The 16895-nt window shown below is 37.1% G+C and overlaps 2 protein-coding genes across 2 annotated transcripts; one reads left to right on the top strand and one right to left on the bottom strand.

Moving 5' to 3' along the window:
- Nucleotides 1-578: 578 nt before the first annotated feature.
- On the top strand, nt 579-4054 carry LOC104239249 (auxin efflux carrier component 5-like). Its single transcript, XM_009793832.2, has 5 exons — nt 579-1276; nt 2206-2291; nt 2717-2874; nt 3557-3633; nt 3890-4054. Exons 1-5 carry the CDS (start codon nt 579-581, stop codon nt 3960-3962), a joined length of 1092 nt encoding a protein of 363 aa, XP_009792134.1. The 3' UTR covers nt 3963-4054.
- A 9416-nt stretch (nt 4055-13470) lies between these two features.
- Nucleotides 13471-15437, bottom strand: LOC138869252 (uncharacterized). Its single transcript, XM_070146855.1, has 2 exons — nt 14158-15437; nt 13471-13963 (listed from the first exon to the last, which is right to left on the bottom strand). Exons 1-2 carry the CDS (start codon nt 15435-15437, stop codon nt 13471-13473), a joined length of 1773 nt encoding a protein of 590 aa, XP_070002956.1.
- Between the last annotated feature and the right edge of the window lie 1458 nt (nt 15438-16895).

Raw genomic sequence — 16895 nt, 5'->3', positions numbered from 1 at the left:
ATTAGATGTTTATGCAATTTGAATTGAGAAAATAAAAGGGCAATTCGATGCACAAAGTAATCCGTGTTCACGTAGAGTTTGAAAATGGGCCGCACCCCAAGGGGCCCTAATGCAACTATACTACAACTCGAAATAGTGACCTATATGTTACACGGAAAAAATAAGTCTACATAAAAGGTTTTAAAAAAAAAAAGTGCGCGCACACACAGCATATAGACAAAACACCAAAACCCAATTTGAAAATTAAAGGTGGATGGAATTAACTGCTGGATCGCATTATATTCCTTATTCTTTAGATCGCTAACGCAAAGACAAAAAGTTACACAATGCATGGTGAAAACTACACGACCTTTCATTCAATCACCATAAAAAAACAATTAGAAAAAAAAACATGTCACCTTTTAGGGTATTCAGAGAATCCTATACACTTCTCAAGCTGCAAAATTATGCATGATCAATCAATCAACGTATTCCTTTGTTCTGTGCATATAAATACCCTGCCTAACACTTAATTTCATTCATCCAAAAAATTAGACCTAGATACTCTTCTAAATATCTATTTTCTTGATTATTTGAAAATGATAGAGTGGGAAGATGTTTACAAAGTTGTGGTAGCAATGGCACCACTTTATGTTGCCCTAATTTTAGGCTATGCCTCAGTAAAATGGTGGCGAATTTTCACAACGGATCAATGCGCTGCCATCAATCAACTCGTTTGTTATTTCACTCTCCCACTCTTCACCTTCGAATTCACAGCCCACGTTGATCCTTTCGATATGAATTACAAGTTCCTTGGAGCTGATGCCATCTCAAAGGCGATCATAGTCGCGGTGCTAACGTTTTGGGCAAAATGTAGTAGGAAAGGGAGTTATCGTTGGTCCATAACGAGTTTTTCTTTGTCCGCGCTTACTAATTCGCTCGTGGTAGGAGTACCTCTTATGAAAGCCATGTATGGTGAGGAAGCTGTACATTTGGTTGTACAGTCATCGGTTACACAAGCAATTGTGTGGCTAACTGTTCTATTGTTTGTGTTGGAGGTGAGGAGAACAAGGAGTGATTTTAGCTTAGATTCTGCTGTTGGAGACACAAATAATAATGTACCTGATGAGGAGATTAATGGGAAAGATTTGGAAGTCATGAATAATAGAAAGGTGGTGGCAAGCATCACAAGGCCTTCATTTTGGTGTTTGACAAAGACAGTGTGGTTGAAACTTGCCACCAATCCTAATTCATATGCTTGTATCTTTGGCCTGACTTGGGCACTTATATCGAACAGGTTTGTACAGTACCTTTTTAACTAATATGCCATTTTGAACTTAAATTCAATACACTAGGAGGTCGTTTGGTAGGGTGTGAAAGAGAAAATAATGCATACATTAGCTTTGTGTATTAGTAATGTTTTGTTTGGTACACTTTTTCAACCTATGTATAACTAATACAAGCATTAGTTATACACTTTATTTGGTATTATCCTATGTATAGTTAATGCATAGAAAACCATGGCATTAGCTATACAAAGGCTATTAATGCATGCATTAGCATGGTTAAAGACAAAATTATCCTTAAAGTCCTTTAAGTTAAAGAATATGGAGGGCATTTTTGTAAACAATTAAATTTCTGAAAAATTATGCAATGCATTTTAATTTTTAATACATTACACCAAACAATGCATAAGAAATAATCTCTATATAACTAATGCTTGCATTACTAACCCATGCATTACTAACCCCTGCATTATTATACACCTTATTTAGCATTATTCTTATACACCCTACCAAACGACCCCTAATAGTATTAAAAAAAAACTTGTATACCATTAGGTTACTCGAAGATAACCATAAGTAATCATTCGTAAGAAAAAAATGAAATCAATAACCTAAAAGGTAATATAGCGTACCTGCTATAACAAGTTTAAGTACACTAATAGTATAATAATTCTTTACATAGTCAATATATACAGGTTAAATTCTATCAATTTTATCAGATATTGATAAATAATTATTATATAGATTTATCTGTAATTACCTTTTGTAAAATTAGATGAAAAGGCAATCAGTTAGATAAATGATATATATATATATATATATATATATATATATATATAAAGCTAAATAACATTGAGCCAAGTCAAGATTTTCGTTTTGCTCATATAGTTTGAGAATTGGCTTTTTTAATATCTTAATTTGGTTGATTTTGATTAATTAGGTGGCACTTTCAAATGCCAAGCATCATGGAAGGCTCTATTCTGATAATGTCAAGGGCTGGCACAGGCACTGCCATGTTTAGCATGGGTAAGGGAATATTTAATTTGTGCATTCATAACATTTTATTAATTCTTACAGGGATTTAGTGTTACCAATTAATTACAGTAATATTTATTGTAAAAATTTACCTGTACTTATATCTTATAAGATATTTGATTATGTAGATTGTTTCTTACATTACAGTATATAGAAAAATAAACTCTAATTACAACAATATTAACATATCTTGTGTAATTCTATAAATGAGATCTGAAAAGGATAGTATATATGCAGATCTTACCCCTATCTTGTGCAGGTAGAGAGACTGTTTCTGATAGACCCTCAACTTAAGAAAAACAAAAATCATAGCAGTTTAGAAAGAAATATGATGGCGAATAAACTCTAATTACAATATATACCATAATATAAAATCAAACATTTAGTTGAAATATGGTTTGTTTAAATGAGTGCAGGGATGTTTATGGCATTACAAGAGAAAGTGATAGCATGTGGTGCAAGTCTGGCAGTGTTTGGAATGGTGTTGAGGTTCGTAGCTGGACCAGCATCTATGGCTATTGCTTCTATTCTTATCGGTTTGCATGGGGATGTCTTACGTGTTGCCATAATTCAGGTATATATACCGTTTATTGGAGTGTGTGTATATATATATATATATATTCTTTTGACAAACTTTTACTGTTTTCCATTTGTTTATGTATTTATTATATTGCACTCCTGGTTTTTTCTTGGGGTGGGGGTAGGTTCAACTTTTTAGGAATTTAATATTTTTTCAAAAGAAGTATTAACTTAAACAGTGGTCCACCAAACTACAAATTAAAAATAATCCATGAATATGTAATATATGTAACTCAAGTTTAATATATGGATAATTATAAATAATTAGTGTATAATTTATGTATACCAACTAGAAAAAAGAAATCGTAAATGGTGCCTATTTGTGTAAAGATTCCATTTTTGGTATCCAATATGCACGATCTCAAGTCAAAAAAGTTTTTGTTATTTTCGATATCTGTATTGTTAGCGGAGGTCGATTATCAATTAAGGTTTTGGGAGGTTTGTGAATTTGTATTGGCTTTAATTTATTTCATCTTAATAGAATTTTCTCTCTTTCTTGCTCGATAATATATGTATTCAGTCGAATATTGTAAATCTTGTTTGATTTCAAGTCTTTTATAAACAAATATTCATGGTACTTTTTCTATCTATTATCTATTATAGTGAAAACGTTCAATGTAATTGTTTTTTTTCCATCTAGATATTTAATAATTTGTTAATTATTTTCCCTTATGCAGGCAGCACTGCCCCAATCCATTACATCCTTCATATTTGCCAAAGAATATGGTTTACATGCAGAAGTTCTTAGCACTGCGTAAGCAAACAACTTCATCACCTTAAAATAAAAGATTGTTAGACATAACTAACTTATTAACTAATTGATAATTATTTTATTTTGTTTTCGACCTAACTGTTAATTAATAAGGCTAATAGGTAGCTGATATTTAATGGAGTATCACTTATTTATAAAATGGGAATTATTGGTTATTTTCTCCAACATAAAAAGGTCATTAATTTTATTATTTACAATATTATAATCAATTTTGATTTTTTTATTTATTGAATTTCAGAGTAATCTTTGGCATGCTGGTGTCCCTTCCGGTATTGGTTGGCTATTACGCTATCTTGGAATTCCTACACTAATTATATTCCTCATCACCAAAGAAATTAGTTGTTACAAAGAACCGCAATTAATTTTGTCGCATTTGGAGAGCATCCAATATTACTTATAGATGAGTTTGTTACTAAGTTATTATTTAATCCAAGCTTAAACTTGTTATTATGCGTAAACCTTGAAAATGACAAAGGCATACATATTGTATTGTGGCGTAGATAATAATTGTCACACTCCTTTTCTACCCCTCAAAATAATAATAATAATAATACGTGTATGGGCCAAAGAGTTTTTCCAATTAAAGTGACAAAATTTGAATAGGGATTATTTTATTGTTCAGAGTCGTCACTTAGAATTAATTTTTTCGGTGTTCCAAGTCACCATTTATTTGGATCCCTAGTCAAAGGAAGGTTTGACTCTATTTTAATCGGTCCGTGAAAACAAAGTTCGGGTAAGGAATTCTGTTGACCGGGGAGAAGGTATAAGGCATTCCCCGAGTCCCGTGGTTCTAGCACGGTCGCTTTATTGACTTAAACTTGGCTTGAATTAATTTTGGACAAACTGTGATTTATATTATTTTCATATTTTACCTATCCTCTTTTATCTCTTGATTATTAGAAAAAATTAAAGAATATTTTTGAATAATAAGATGTCATAACCACACTACGCAAGCGAATGCGTGATCGACGAAATTTATTATTTAGTCATAACGGCGCTACGCAAGCGAATCCGCAGTCATGACAGACGATTGTTAGCACGTTATTTACTTTTGAAAAATTGCTGCAATTGTGTTGGAGGAAACATTAACCCTCTTTTTTTAGAAAATTTATTAAATGTCACTACCACGCTACGCAAGCGAATCCGTGATTATGACAAAAGATTTATAAATTAATTAAAACTATTGAATATGACATGAAATTGATGAATTAACTTATTAAAAGTTAAGTGTCACGCTACACAAGTGAGTCCGTGAAGTTAAAGCGCACCTACTATTTGCCTAACGTTTAAATTAATTAAAGGGAAACTAGTTAATTAAAATAGTAGAAAAATCTGATATTATTATTATTTTTTCGAGCTTTATAGTTGGGAAAAATTATGCAAATGAATGTTGGACCAACTTTATCTTTTTTAAAAGAAATGAGCCAACTTCTTGTTAAAAAAAATGGGTCAGCTTGTATGGAGCTTTTGGGCTACTGGAATTTATTATTAAAATGGGCCAAGAAATGAATTTCAATTGGCCCAATGCTATATAGAAGAAAAGGGGTAATTTTGTTGTTTAAAGGTAAATGGATCAACTTTTATCTTTGATTCAATAAGGCTCAAAGTTGATACAATCTTAGCTCTTTACTTAGTTTGAGTTCATGACCATTAACTACATAGTCACAATTGTATAAATGCTCACTTTACAAAAATAGCCATTTTTGCAAATCCGGCAAAATGGCCAGATTCACAAAGATATTATCATAGCATTCCTAGAAGCATATGTTGGCAGTGAAATTTCAGCAACTAAAACGAATTCATGCCATGTATTATACACCTAAAGTCATTCATGGCATACTTATCATTGTTACTCGGATATAATAGCTTGAAAACATGCTTAAACATCCATAAACGACTTACATATCACATTCAAAAACTTACAACTCAATATTCAAGTATTATGAAGGACTATATTCACATTATCACATGCTTGATACATAACAATAACATACAAGCTCTTTTGTTGTCAAATTATTCATCACATCAAACACATTTAAATGGTGCAGCATGTTTAAGTTGTTCCCATTGCTGAAAATACGTACATTATGAGTCTTAAAGGATTACCTGGTAACAAAAGAATAAACAGTAGTTCAGCAACTAAAGCAGCATAAAAACAGCAGCAAACCAGTAGCAAATCCGTGTTAAAACAACCCGAAAACTTAGAGAGGGAACCCAGAAACGAACTCTAAAGAGGACTTATACTTTTTAAAAAGTTTGCACTCTAAGATTCACTCCCAAAGCTCACCATTTCAGCTTACTTTTCATGTGTTCAACTACTGAATTTTTTTTTTTGTTTTTGTGACAAAGCAATTATAAAAAATGCCCCCTGGAAGTGTGATGGAGTCCCCCCAAAGTGAGGAAAGGGCAGCCCTTAAATAGGCAAATTTGGACAGATTTTGGTTCACCAAATGTCTGTCCGACAAAAACTGACATTGTGTGCTAAACACTGTTCAAAATCTGTCCAAAGGTCAAAGGAAATCTACTATGTCAGAAACAAAGAAAAAAAAATATCATTTCAGCCACCCTAACTAGTAAAAGTAGGCTACTAGCACCCTATTTTGTGATAAAATAACATAAACTTTAAATTTTAACAACATCAATATCACTCTGTTGATTCAAACTAAACCAAGTATTAAAACATGTAATTAAACTTCACACATGTGTTATGAACCAATCGTAAGCAAACAAAAATTAACTATTAAAGCCAAACGAAACGCACGCTATCGCTGGAGCGATTTAATAAAACCAACTAGACAAACATAATCAAAAATGGATTAAATGAAGAAACAAGATAGAAACTAACTTTAACTAAAAAAAATCAAAAAATTAATAACTGGGCAGGATTACGATTTTACCATATACTCTCAAGCATTTCCTCACTACCTCACTTTAATCAACACAAAGCTATTTTACTACTTCAACAAGTGCAAAAACAGAAAATTTAACATTCCAAAACTTCAAAAACTAATGCTAAAATAATTAATAATAAAAAATAAAATCTGAAAAATAAAAATAAAAATAAAAAATCAGCCATGAAAAAGAATAGGATTTTACCATTTTACAATTCAAGTGGCCGAAAAAATGGTGGTATGCCAAAAGAGGGTGTTCGGGGAGGTCGCCGGAATTTGGCCGGATTTTGGTCGCCGGATTTTCAAGGTGAAATTGGCATCAATAGCTAGGTCTTGAGGAGCTCTATCCATTGATGTAGGTATTGTGGGGTGGTAGTGGTTGGAGCTTCAATAATTTGGGCAAAAATGTGACGAAAAAGTTTCCTAGATCTAAGATTCAAGGAGTTTGAGGGATTTTTGAAGGATTTGATTTGGAGATATGGAAAGAGAAAGTTGTGGAGATTAAATGGTGTGAATTTGGAGGTGGTTCGTCGGCGGCGGCGATTTCCGGCCGGCGGCGATGGGGCAGCGGCTTGGGGGGAGAGAGAAGAGAGAGTGATGAGAGGGAAAGAAGAGACAGGAAATAGTGGGAAAATGGGGAAAAATTTTGGGGATTTTAGGCTTTAAATACCTAGGATGAAGATCAAACTAGGACCGTTGGATTAAATCAAGATGGGTGGATGAGATTGAATCTTGTCACTTAACCAAAACGACGTAGTTTCAAGACAAAACTACGTCGTTTTAAGCTCTTCTTGGCAGCCCCCTTTTGGACGGGGTTTGGGCTCTTTGGGCTCAAATTTTTGGCCAATTTTGGCACAATTTTAATTAAATTACAGTAGCCCAAACCCTACCCCATTTATCAAACCATTACTCAACTCTTAAAACTTATACATACACAAATAAGAACAAACACACACACACACATACATATTATATATATATATAAGGCAAAAATTAGGCATTTACAGCTGCCCCTCTTTGCTTGAGAACATGAAGAGTTTTCGTGCAAAGACAAATAAATGCCATGGATAATTTTTTGCTCACATTCACTCTAGTAGAAGCATTTTGAAAAAGGTGGTGACTGAACCTTGCTTCTGAGGTTGCCTATATATCCTTGGCTATAAAGGAATCATGTCAGTATAGTTCTGGGAAAATTTGGTAGGTGGGACTACCAGACACTGGAGTTAAGACTGTTGTTGTTGCTGCTGTTGTTGTTACTCTTACCGTTACTACTTCTTACATCAAAAGAAAAAGAGAATAGCACTACATTTGTCTGCAAACTAAGAGTACAAAAATTCCTATCCACGTATCTTCTAGAGTCAAATCTTGATTCTTGACCTGCTCGCTTGTGTTGACCTTAGATTGGATCTTAATTCTTTTGAAGAAAAGATTATGACTCAATCTCGATGGCTTGCTTTCTGGATCAGAATTTGAGAAGATGAATCTTGAGAAGCTGGGCTGCTGACACATTATCAAAGTTAAACTCCGACTATCTTGTGATCGAAGGATTTCTTTCTTCTGATGAGAAACTGAAACTGCAAGCTTTAATCGTCATTTGTGCTATACGGCAGAGCCTGCAAAGCCATTAAAGACAAACAAAAACGAACAAAATTTTTCTGCCCCAGGCTGGCACTAGGAAAATACTATGAGTTATTAGAGAAATCTGTAAATTATCTAATTTATTGAAAAGGCAGATAGAAACAGTAGTATAAACTAGCTAAAAGAGATAAAATTTGGTAACGAAGGATAGTTTAACCAGGGATCTTGTGCAACTGAAAGGAAATATAATCATAGGCTGGTACCCTCTCTTACTAAAAGGAAATAGAATCGGGTGTTAGTACCATGTATTATCGATAAAGTGTTGAATCCCTCTAGGCGAAACGGTTCGATCTGAGTTAAACTGTATTTAAACAACCTGAGCGAAGATTACTTCTACCCGGAACTACAAACTAGATCCCCCTAGGCGAAACGGTTCTACCTGGGTTAAGCTACGTAAAATACCCTGAGCGAAGAGTACTTCTACCCGGAAACTATGAGCTAGATCCCCCTAGGCGAAACGGTTCTACCCGGGTTAAGCTACGTAAAACACCCTGAGCGAAGAGTACTTCTACCCGGAAACTATGAGCTGAATCCCCCTAGGCGAAACGGTTCTACCTGAGTTAAGCTTCAAAAAACACCCTGAGTGAAGAGTACTTCTACCCGGAAACTATGAGCTGAATCCCCATAGGAGAAATGGTTCTACCTGGGTTAAGCTACGTAAAACACCCTGAGTGAAGAGTACTTCTACCCATAAACTATGAGCTGGATCCCCCTAGGCGAAACGGTTCTACCTGAGTTAAGCTTCAGAAAACACCCTGAGTGAAGAGTACTTCTACCCGGAAACTATGAGCTGGATCCCCTAGGCGAAACGGTTCTACCTGAGTTAAGCTTCAGAAATAGGAGGTGTGAATAATAGTGATGCATGCTGAAAATAAAAGAAAAATGGAGATTTTAAGGATCTTACGTTTGGTGACATTCGTTTACTTAGGACTGACATTCTGCACTACTTTGTTCCTGCTTTAAACAAAGAAAAACTTGTGAGTTTTTAAAGTGGTGGTTGGTTTGTGGCCTAGATGACCTGAGTAGCTTGATTCACGACCACTGCTGTCGAAGAACCGATTCTGTCAGCGTGGTACCGAGATGTTATGCCGCTCTGTATCATTTTCTAGAGACCTTGGCTTCACAATATTGCCCCCAACTGTTTCATACCCAGATGTCCATGGTACCGCTACCCTTGTCTCTAAGGCAATGCATTTTTCTAAAATCAAACTTAGTTGTCTTACCCCAGTATCAGTTTGTGTCCGTAGTGCTCATTAACTTTTCTCATAAAGCAGGTCTTGCTTAGGCGACCTTTTCAGCTCTTTTTTTTAGACACTTTTTTTGTCTTATCGAATGAGATCAGAGATGGATTCGTGCCTTCGTCAATGCCATATATGCCCCAAATTGTGCTCGACATCACGGGGAAGCTGTAGCCAGTTTTGCAGTCCTTTCTTTGCTTCGATTTTGATGCAGGATTAAACCGAAGGGGACTCAAAGAAAAACTATGGGTAAAAACAGAATAATAATTGGAAGCGAAAAAGAACTGTGCTTAAACTAAAGGTGTCCCTTTCGGAAAAAGGAATAGGGAGACTTATCTGGAGGTATGCGCCGACTTTAATGAATCATGACATTCATTTTGGACTGGATGCCTGATCTATCTGAGCTGTCTAATTCTCAAAATCCGCCGCAAATGTTCATCTTGAATTTATCTTGGTTGTGCTCATGCCGGAGAATCAAAGACCCTTATTCGGCTAGTAGCGCCCATTGCAGGTTTTCGCTAACTAACCTCTCTCATTTCTCTACTAACTGTCACCTTATGATGCCCATCTGGGTTTTCACCAATAAGACTCTCTTATTTCTCTGCTCACTATCGCCTTATAGTGCCCGTACGGTTTTTCACTGATAAGACTCTCTCATTTCCTTTTTTTTACTAAGATACTGTATGAGGGAGGTTATCCAATGCCTTTGGCATGGGGACTTCAATCATTCTTAAAAAACATCGATCAGAAGTTCTTGAAAGATAAAAAGGCGAAATGAACCTTGAACTGAATTACAACTTTTGGAATCATTTTTACAGAAAAAACCGTGAAATAAAACAAACTTCTGCCCCAGTTTTGGAGTATTGGGAAAATGGATTTTTTGTTCTGATGGGACCGAACCCAGGGTAAGGCTGCCTACGTATCCTTTCGGAATCAGGTCGAACGTAGTTCAATGACTCAAAGATTTGTTGTTTTTTTTTTACAAGTACACAAGTTCCAAGAAGTGAGAAACAAGGAAGACAAATACGACTCAAAAGGATTAATAAAAAGGGTGACACCTATTTGGAATAGCGAGCAAATGATAGCCTTCGCCACTTCAATCTGAGAAAATCAATGCGTGAAAATTCTACAATGGGTATATATTAGACATAATATCTTTTGACTACATCTGCGTTAATAGTCATGTCTGGTACCCGTCCTTCTTCATCTACCAAGTGCAAGGCCCCTTTTGGTAACACTTTCTTGATGATTTAGGGTCCTTTCCAGTTCGGGGCGAACTTTCCTTTAGCTTCTACCTGGTGCGGAAGGATGCGTTTCAAAATCAGCTGGCCTACCTCAAAATGCCTTGGGCGCACTTTCTTATTGTAAGCGCGTACCATTCTTTGTTGGTATAACTGGACGAAACACACTGCTGCTAGCCGTTTTTCATCGATCAACATCAGTTGTTCTAATCGGGTCTTGACCCACTCAGTGTCTTAAATCTCTGATTCCACAATAATTCGGAGAGAGGGAATTTCGACTTCAGCGGGTATTACAGCTTCAGTTTCGTATACAAGCAGATACGGAGTTGCGCCAACAGATGTGCAAACAGTCGTACGGTATCCCAAAAGAGCAAAAGGCAACTTTTCATGCCATTGCCTGGAACCTTGGATCATCTTCCTAAGAATCTTCTTGATGTTCTTGTTTGCCGCTTCAACTGCTCCATTGGCTTTTGGCCGGTAAGGGGTAGAATGGCGATGCATGATTTTAAATTGTTCGCATACCTCCTTCATCAAATGACTATTTAGATTGGTTGCATTGTCAGTGATAATGGTCTTTGGGATACCAAAGCGACAAATGATATTGGAGTGAACAAAGTCTACCACTGCTTTCTTGGTGACTGCTTTGAAAGTGACGGCTTCCACCCACTTGGTGAAGTAATCAATTGCAACCAAAATGAATCTATGCACATTTGAAGCCTTTGGCTCGATCGGCCCAATAACATCCATTCCCCAAGCAACGAAAGGCCAAGGAGAGGACATGGGCTGCAACTCCGAAGGAGGCGAGTGAATCAGGTCACCGTGAGTCTGGTACTGGTGACATTTGCAAACAAATCTGAAGCAATCTCACTCCATGGTAAGCCAGTAATACCCCTGAATGCACTTTACTCATGATCCGTTCTGCTTCTGTAGCATCTATACATCTCAATAAGTTTAAATTTGGGGTCCTCTTGTACAGAATTTCCCCATTCAGGAAGAAACCACTGGCGAGTCGCCTTATAGTTCCTTTTTGATCTCCTTTGGCATGCTATGGATATTCTCTTGTTTTCAGGAATTGTTTTATGTCATGATAGCATGGTTCACCATCTAGTTCTGTCTCGATTGTATTACAGTAATCGTGTTGATTCCGAACTTGGATTTCTAGTGGATCAATATGAGTGTTGCCTGGATAAGGGAGCATCGAGGCTAGAGTAGCCAATGCATCGGCTAGCTCGTTGTGAAAACGGGGAATGTACCTGAACTCGATAGATTTGAATCTTTTGCTCAAGTTTCGCACACATTGTCTGTACGGAATAAGTTTGATGTCTTGAGTCTCCCATTCGCCTTGGGCTTGCCTGATAAGCAAGTCAGAATCTCCCATAACTAATAGTTCATACATATCCAGATCGATGGCCATTTCAAACCCATGATACAAGCTTCATATTATGCCGTATTATTAGTACAGAAGAACCGAAGTCAGGCCGTCGCAGGGTAATGGTGTCCAATAGGTGAGATGAGGATTGCCCCGATCCCAACTCCTTTGATATTGATAGCCCCATCAAAATACATTTTCCATACAGGGTGATCGTCTGGAACCACTTCCTCTATCGAGTTGACTTCTTCGTCCGGGAAGTATGTGCTAAGTGGCATGTACTCATTATCAACTGGATTCTCTGCCAAATGATCTGCCAAAGCCTGTGCTTTCATCGCGGTGCGAGTGACATAGACGATGTCAAACTCTGTGAGAAGGATTTGCCATTTTGCGAGCCTGCCAGTGGGCATTGGCTTTTGGAAGATGTACTTCAAGGGATCCATTCTGGATATGAGGTAAGTAGTGTAGGCCAAAAGATAATGTCTCAACTTTTGAGTGACCCAAGTCAAGGCACAACATGTCCTTTCTAAAAGGGTGTACTTAACCTCATAATCGGTGAACTTCTTGCACAAATAATATATTGCATGTTCCTTTCTGCCTGTTGCATCATGTTTCCCCACAACGCATCCAAAGGAATTATCTATCAGTGATAGATATAAAAACAAAGGCCTACCAGGTTCAGGTGGGACCAGTACATGGGGTTTTGACAGATAATCTTTGATCCTGTCAAAAGCCTTTTGGCAATCGTCTGTCTATTTGACAGCGACATCCTTTTTCAGCAACTTAAAGATGGGCTCACACGTGGTTGTGAGCTGAGCAATGAACCTACTGATGTAGTCCAACCTCCTAAGCAAACTCATGACCTCTTTTTTGTTCTTCGGGGGTGGCAGATCTCGAATGGACTTTATTTTAGATGGATCCAATTTGATGCCTCTCCGGCTGACTATAAAACCGAGGAGTTTCCCAGATGGGACCCCAAATGCACACTTGGCTGGATTAAGCTTAAGGTCATACCTACGAAGCCGTTCGAAGAACTTTTTCAAATCACATACGTGATCAGCTTGTGTCTTTGATTTTATGATGACATCGTCTACATATACTTCAATCTCTTTGTGCATCATGTCGTGAAAAATGGTGGTCATGGCCCTCATGTAAGTTGCCCATGCATTCTTTAAACCGAACGGCATGATCCTATAACAATAAGTACCCCATGGCATGGTGAAAGCGGTCTTTTCTGCATCATCCTCATTCATTAGAATTTGGTGGTACCCAGCATAACAATCCACAAATGATTGGATCTTATGCTTTGCGCAATTATCTACAAGAATGTGGATGTTTGGAAAAGAAAAATTATCATTTGGACTTGCTTTGTTCATGTCCCTATAGTCGACACAAACTCTGTTTTTTCCATCCTTCTTTAGCACGGGCACAACATTTGCCACCTAGGTGGTGTATCGGACAGCTCTGACCACATTGGCGCTTAGTTGCTTCATTATTTCTTGTTTGATTTTGTCGCTCATGTCTGTTTTAAATTTTCGTTGCTTTTGTTGGACTGGTAGAAAACCAGGATATATAGGAAGCTTATGAACCACCAGATCAGCACTTAAACCCGTCATATCATCGTAAGACCAAGCAAACACATCTTTGTATTCAAATAATAGTTGAATCAAGATATCTCTGGTTTTTTGTTCAGTGTGAATGCTTATCTTCGTTTCTCTAACTTCTTCAGGACTTCCGGAATTAATCGTCTCAGTTTCATTGAGGTTTGGCTTAGGCTTGTTTTCAAATTGTTCCAACTCTCTTTTTATTTCCTCAACAATCTCATCTTCCTCATATTCAACCTCTTGATGCGTTATTTCGATATTAGACAGCTTTTCAAGATCTGGGCATGAATTCCGCATGCATGTCATGTTATTAAAGCCGACATTAACAAAGCTGAAATGAAAATAAAATGACAGGAATTAGGAAAAGGAAAAGATAGGAAACTTAATAGGAAACTGAACTGCATTTTATTGAATTCGAAAGGATAGAAGGGTTAACATCAAAACAAAACAATCATCCTGAGATATTTGGATTACAACCCTGAAAGTAACCCAAAATATAAAAAAGAAGCTGCAAAAGCAGACTACCAAGACTCCTTCCTTGTGGGGAGAGGAGTTGTTTCCCAGTTGGTGAGCATGGTGTCTGGGTCAATTAATTGCACATCGGCACGACTAGTGCCTTCACCAGCCTGGATCATATTCACTTCAGAAAATATCTCGCTGAGGCCATGGCAAATCTCATCAATGTTTGCATGCGCCGAGGAATTTTGACCCTCTCGGAGTCGTGGCTTGACAAAAGTGTAGAAAATATGAGGGATAGGCTGTTGCAAGACCCATCCACTCTTTTTGCGGTGTTTGGATTTGTTTTTGTCTGCTTGTGTTGGCCTGAAGCCTAAGCCAAAAGTACCCCGGTTGCCTAACGGAGAAATAGGCTCTGAAATTCCTTGCAATGATGCCCCCAAACCTTTTCCTGGCTCATAACCTTGTCTCATCATAACCGTAGCCACCATTACAGATGTGGCGGAAAGACGAGGATGCAAAACGGGCTTTTCTTCCTCGACATGGTCCACAACAACCACTTCAAAATCCTGATAGACAATGGACTCAGACCCTTCCTTGGCCTCAATACAGGGGATTAATGGGTCTTTATAAATGGAAGACTTGTCTTCTCCGTGAACAATAATTTCTTGCTCGTCATGTTCGAATTTGAGCATCTGGTTCAAGGTGGATGGCACAGCTCGGGCTGTATGGATCCATGGCCTTCCAAGAAGAAAGTTATAAGAAATGACCATGTCCACTACTTGGAAAACAATCTCAAAGTCCACCGGCCCAATCGTCATGGTGAGGTTGATTTCCCCCATGGTATCTCTCGCTGAGCCATCGAAAGCCCGGATGCGAACATTGCTGGGTCGGATTCTGTCCGTATTGATCTTCATGCTTTGCAAAGTAGAGAGAGGGCATACATCTACACTTGAGCCTCCATCAACCATGACTCTCTTTACATAATGCCCCTCACATTTGACCATCAAGTTCAAAGCCCTATTGTGCCCGGCTCCTTCCTCGGGAAGTTCATCATCGGTAAATGAGATTCTGTTTACTTCAAAAAATCTATTGGCCATCTTCTCTAACTGATTCACTGTGGTCTCCTCTGAGATATGTGCCTCGTTCAGGACCTTGATTAGTACATGGGCATGCTCTTTGGAATGTATGAGCAGAGATAGTAGAGAGATTTGGGCAGGAGTATTTCTTAGTTGGTCAATGATTGAGTAATCCTGAGCTTTCATTTTCTTCAAAAACTCTTCTGCCTCTGCTTCAGTGACTAGGTTCTTTATTGGCAATTGTCCTCCTCTGATTTGCTTGGCCTTCATCAACTCTTCGATTTTTTTTTTGCCTTTTTCATTTATTTAATTTTTTGTGATTTTTGAAAAATAAAATCTGATTTTAATTTTTTTTTTGTGGAAGAAAGACTTCTAAAAGAAAAAGGAAGAAAATATTTTTGAATTTTTTTTATTTTCTTAAAATTGGGGTCTGTAAAAAATTCTTTTCTAAAGAAGAAAGTAAAGGGAAATATTTTTTATTTTTTTATTTTTTTAAAATAAAAAAAATTGGGGGCCGGAACCGATAAGGTTTGCCTACGTATCTCACATCTGGTGAGAATCAGACCCGCGTAGTTCGATAAAACAGGGTACTCTCCCCTTTTTTTTAATGAAATTAATCTTTACAACTCACATCAGACTACTACAATATATATATATATATATATATATATATTTAAAAAAAGGTTTATTTGCACTAAATTAGGAGAATTATTCTTTTTTTTCATTTTTAATAATTACACTAATTTTTTTTTTAAAACCAGTCGACAATGCAAGTAAGTCTTCCAGATGATGTATCAAGTAGCACATACGTGAACATGATGGTCTCAAAGAGAATACTTGTCTTATACGAACCCGGCCCTTGTGCCGAGTTTTGCTAAGTCAAATGCACGTGATGCAAATAAAGCGAACCTACTAGGGATATCCGGCATGAGGCTTGTTCTTCTAGGTTTAGATCCTATTAGAGAAGGTATCTAGACTGGCTTACTCGAGCGGACAACTCGAGCCGAGGAGGGTCAGTGTACCGGTAGCATTACTTTCCGGCTTAACTGGTAGTGCTCCCCGCCTAAAATAGGTGTGACTAAAATCCTTCACCGGGTGACGAACACCTCGGCTATCTCAAAGAAAGCGGGCTATGTCAAGCAAATGCCCAATTTTTAATTTCAAAAAGACTCAGAGGGGGTGCGTGAGAAAATAGTTTATATGTACAGTTCAACAATATCAAAATGATAAAAAGCGAACATGTAGCATATTAGGCACAAATAAATCACAATATTTACAAAATTAATAAAGCCAAATAAAAAGTCAATATGTACAAGCTCGAATTCTTATATAATTCCCCAACAGAGTTGCCAGAGCTGTCACACCCCTTTCTACCCCTCAAAATAATAATAATATGTGTATGGGCCAAAGAGTTTTTCCAATTAAAGTGACAAAATTTGAATAGAGATTATTTTATTGTTCAGAGTCGCCACTTAGAATTGATTTTTTCGGTGTTCCAAGTCACCATTTATTTGGATCCCTAATCAAAGGAAGGTTTGACTTTATTTTAATCGGTCCATGAAAATAAAGTTCGGGTAAGGAATTCTGTTGACCGGGGAGAAGGTATAAGGTATTCTCCGAGTCTCGTGGTTCTAGCACGGTCGCTTTATTGACTTAAACTTGGCTTGAATTAATTTTGGACAAACTGTGATTTATATTATTTTCATGTTTTACCTATCCTCTTTTATC

The sequence above is a fragment of the Nicotiana sylvestris genome, chromosome 5 (assembly GCF_000393655.2).
Source record: "Nicotiana sylvestris chromosome 5, ASM39365v2, whole genome shotgun sequence".
Classification (NCBI taxonomy): Eukaryota; Viridiplantae; Streptophyta; class Magnoliopsida; order Solanales; family Solanaceae; genus Nicotiana; species Nicotiana sylvestris.
The sequence above is the reverse complement of the archived record's forward strand: the minus strand, read 5'-3'. Positions and strand labels throughout refer to the sequence as shown.

What these genes read in the sequence shown, in the direction of transcription:
- LOC104239249 (XM_009793832.2), top strand. Translation starts at nt 579, where the DNA reads ATGATAGAGTGGGAAGATGTTTACAAAGTTGTGGTAGCAATGGCACCA. An exon ending in TGGGCACTTATATCGAACAG is followed by an intron (nt 1,277 to 2,205) that starts GTTTGTACAGTA and finishes TTGATTAATTAG; the next exon opens with GTGGCACTTTCAAATGCCAA. An exon ending in TACGTGTTGCCATAATTCAG is followed by an intron (nt 2,875 to 3,556) that starts GTATATATACCG and finishes TCCCTTATGCAG; the next exon opens with GCAGCACTGCCCCAATCCAT.
- LOC138869252 (XM_070146855.1), bottom strand. Translation starts at nt 15,437, where the DNA reads ATGAAGGCCAAGCAAATCAGAGGAGGACAATTGCCAATAAAGAACCTA. An exon ending in CCCACAAGGAAGGAGTCTTG is followed by an intron (nt 13,964 to 14,157) that starts GTAGTCTGCTTT and finishes TTTTCATTTCAG; the next exon opens with CTTTGTTAATGTCGGCTTTA.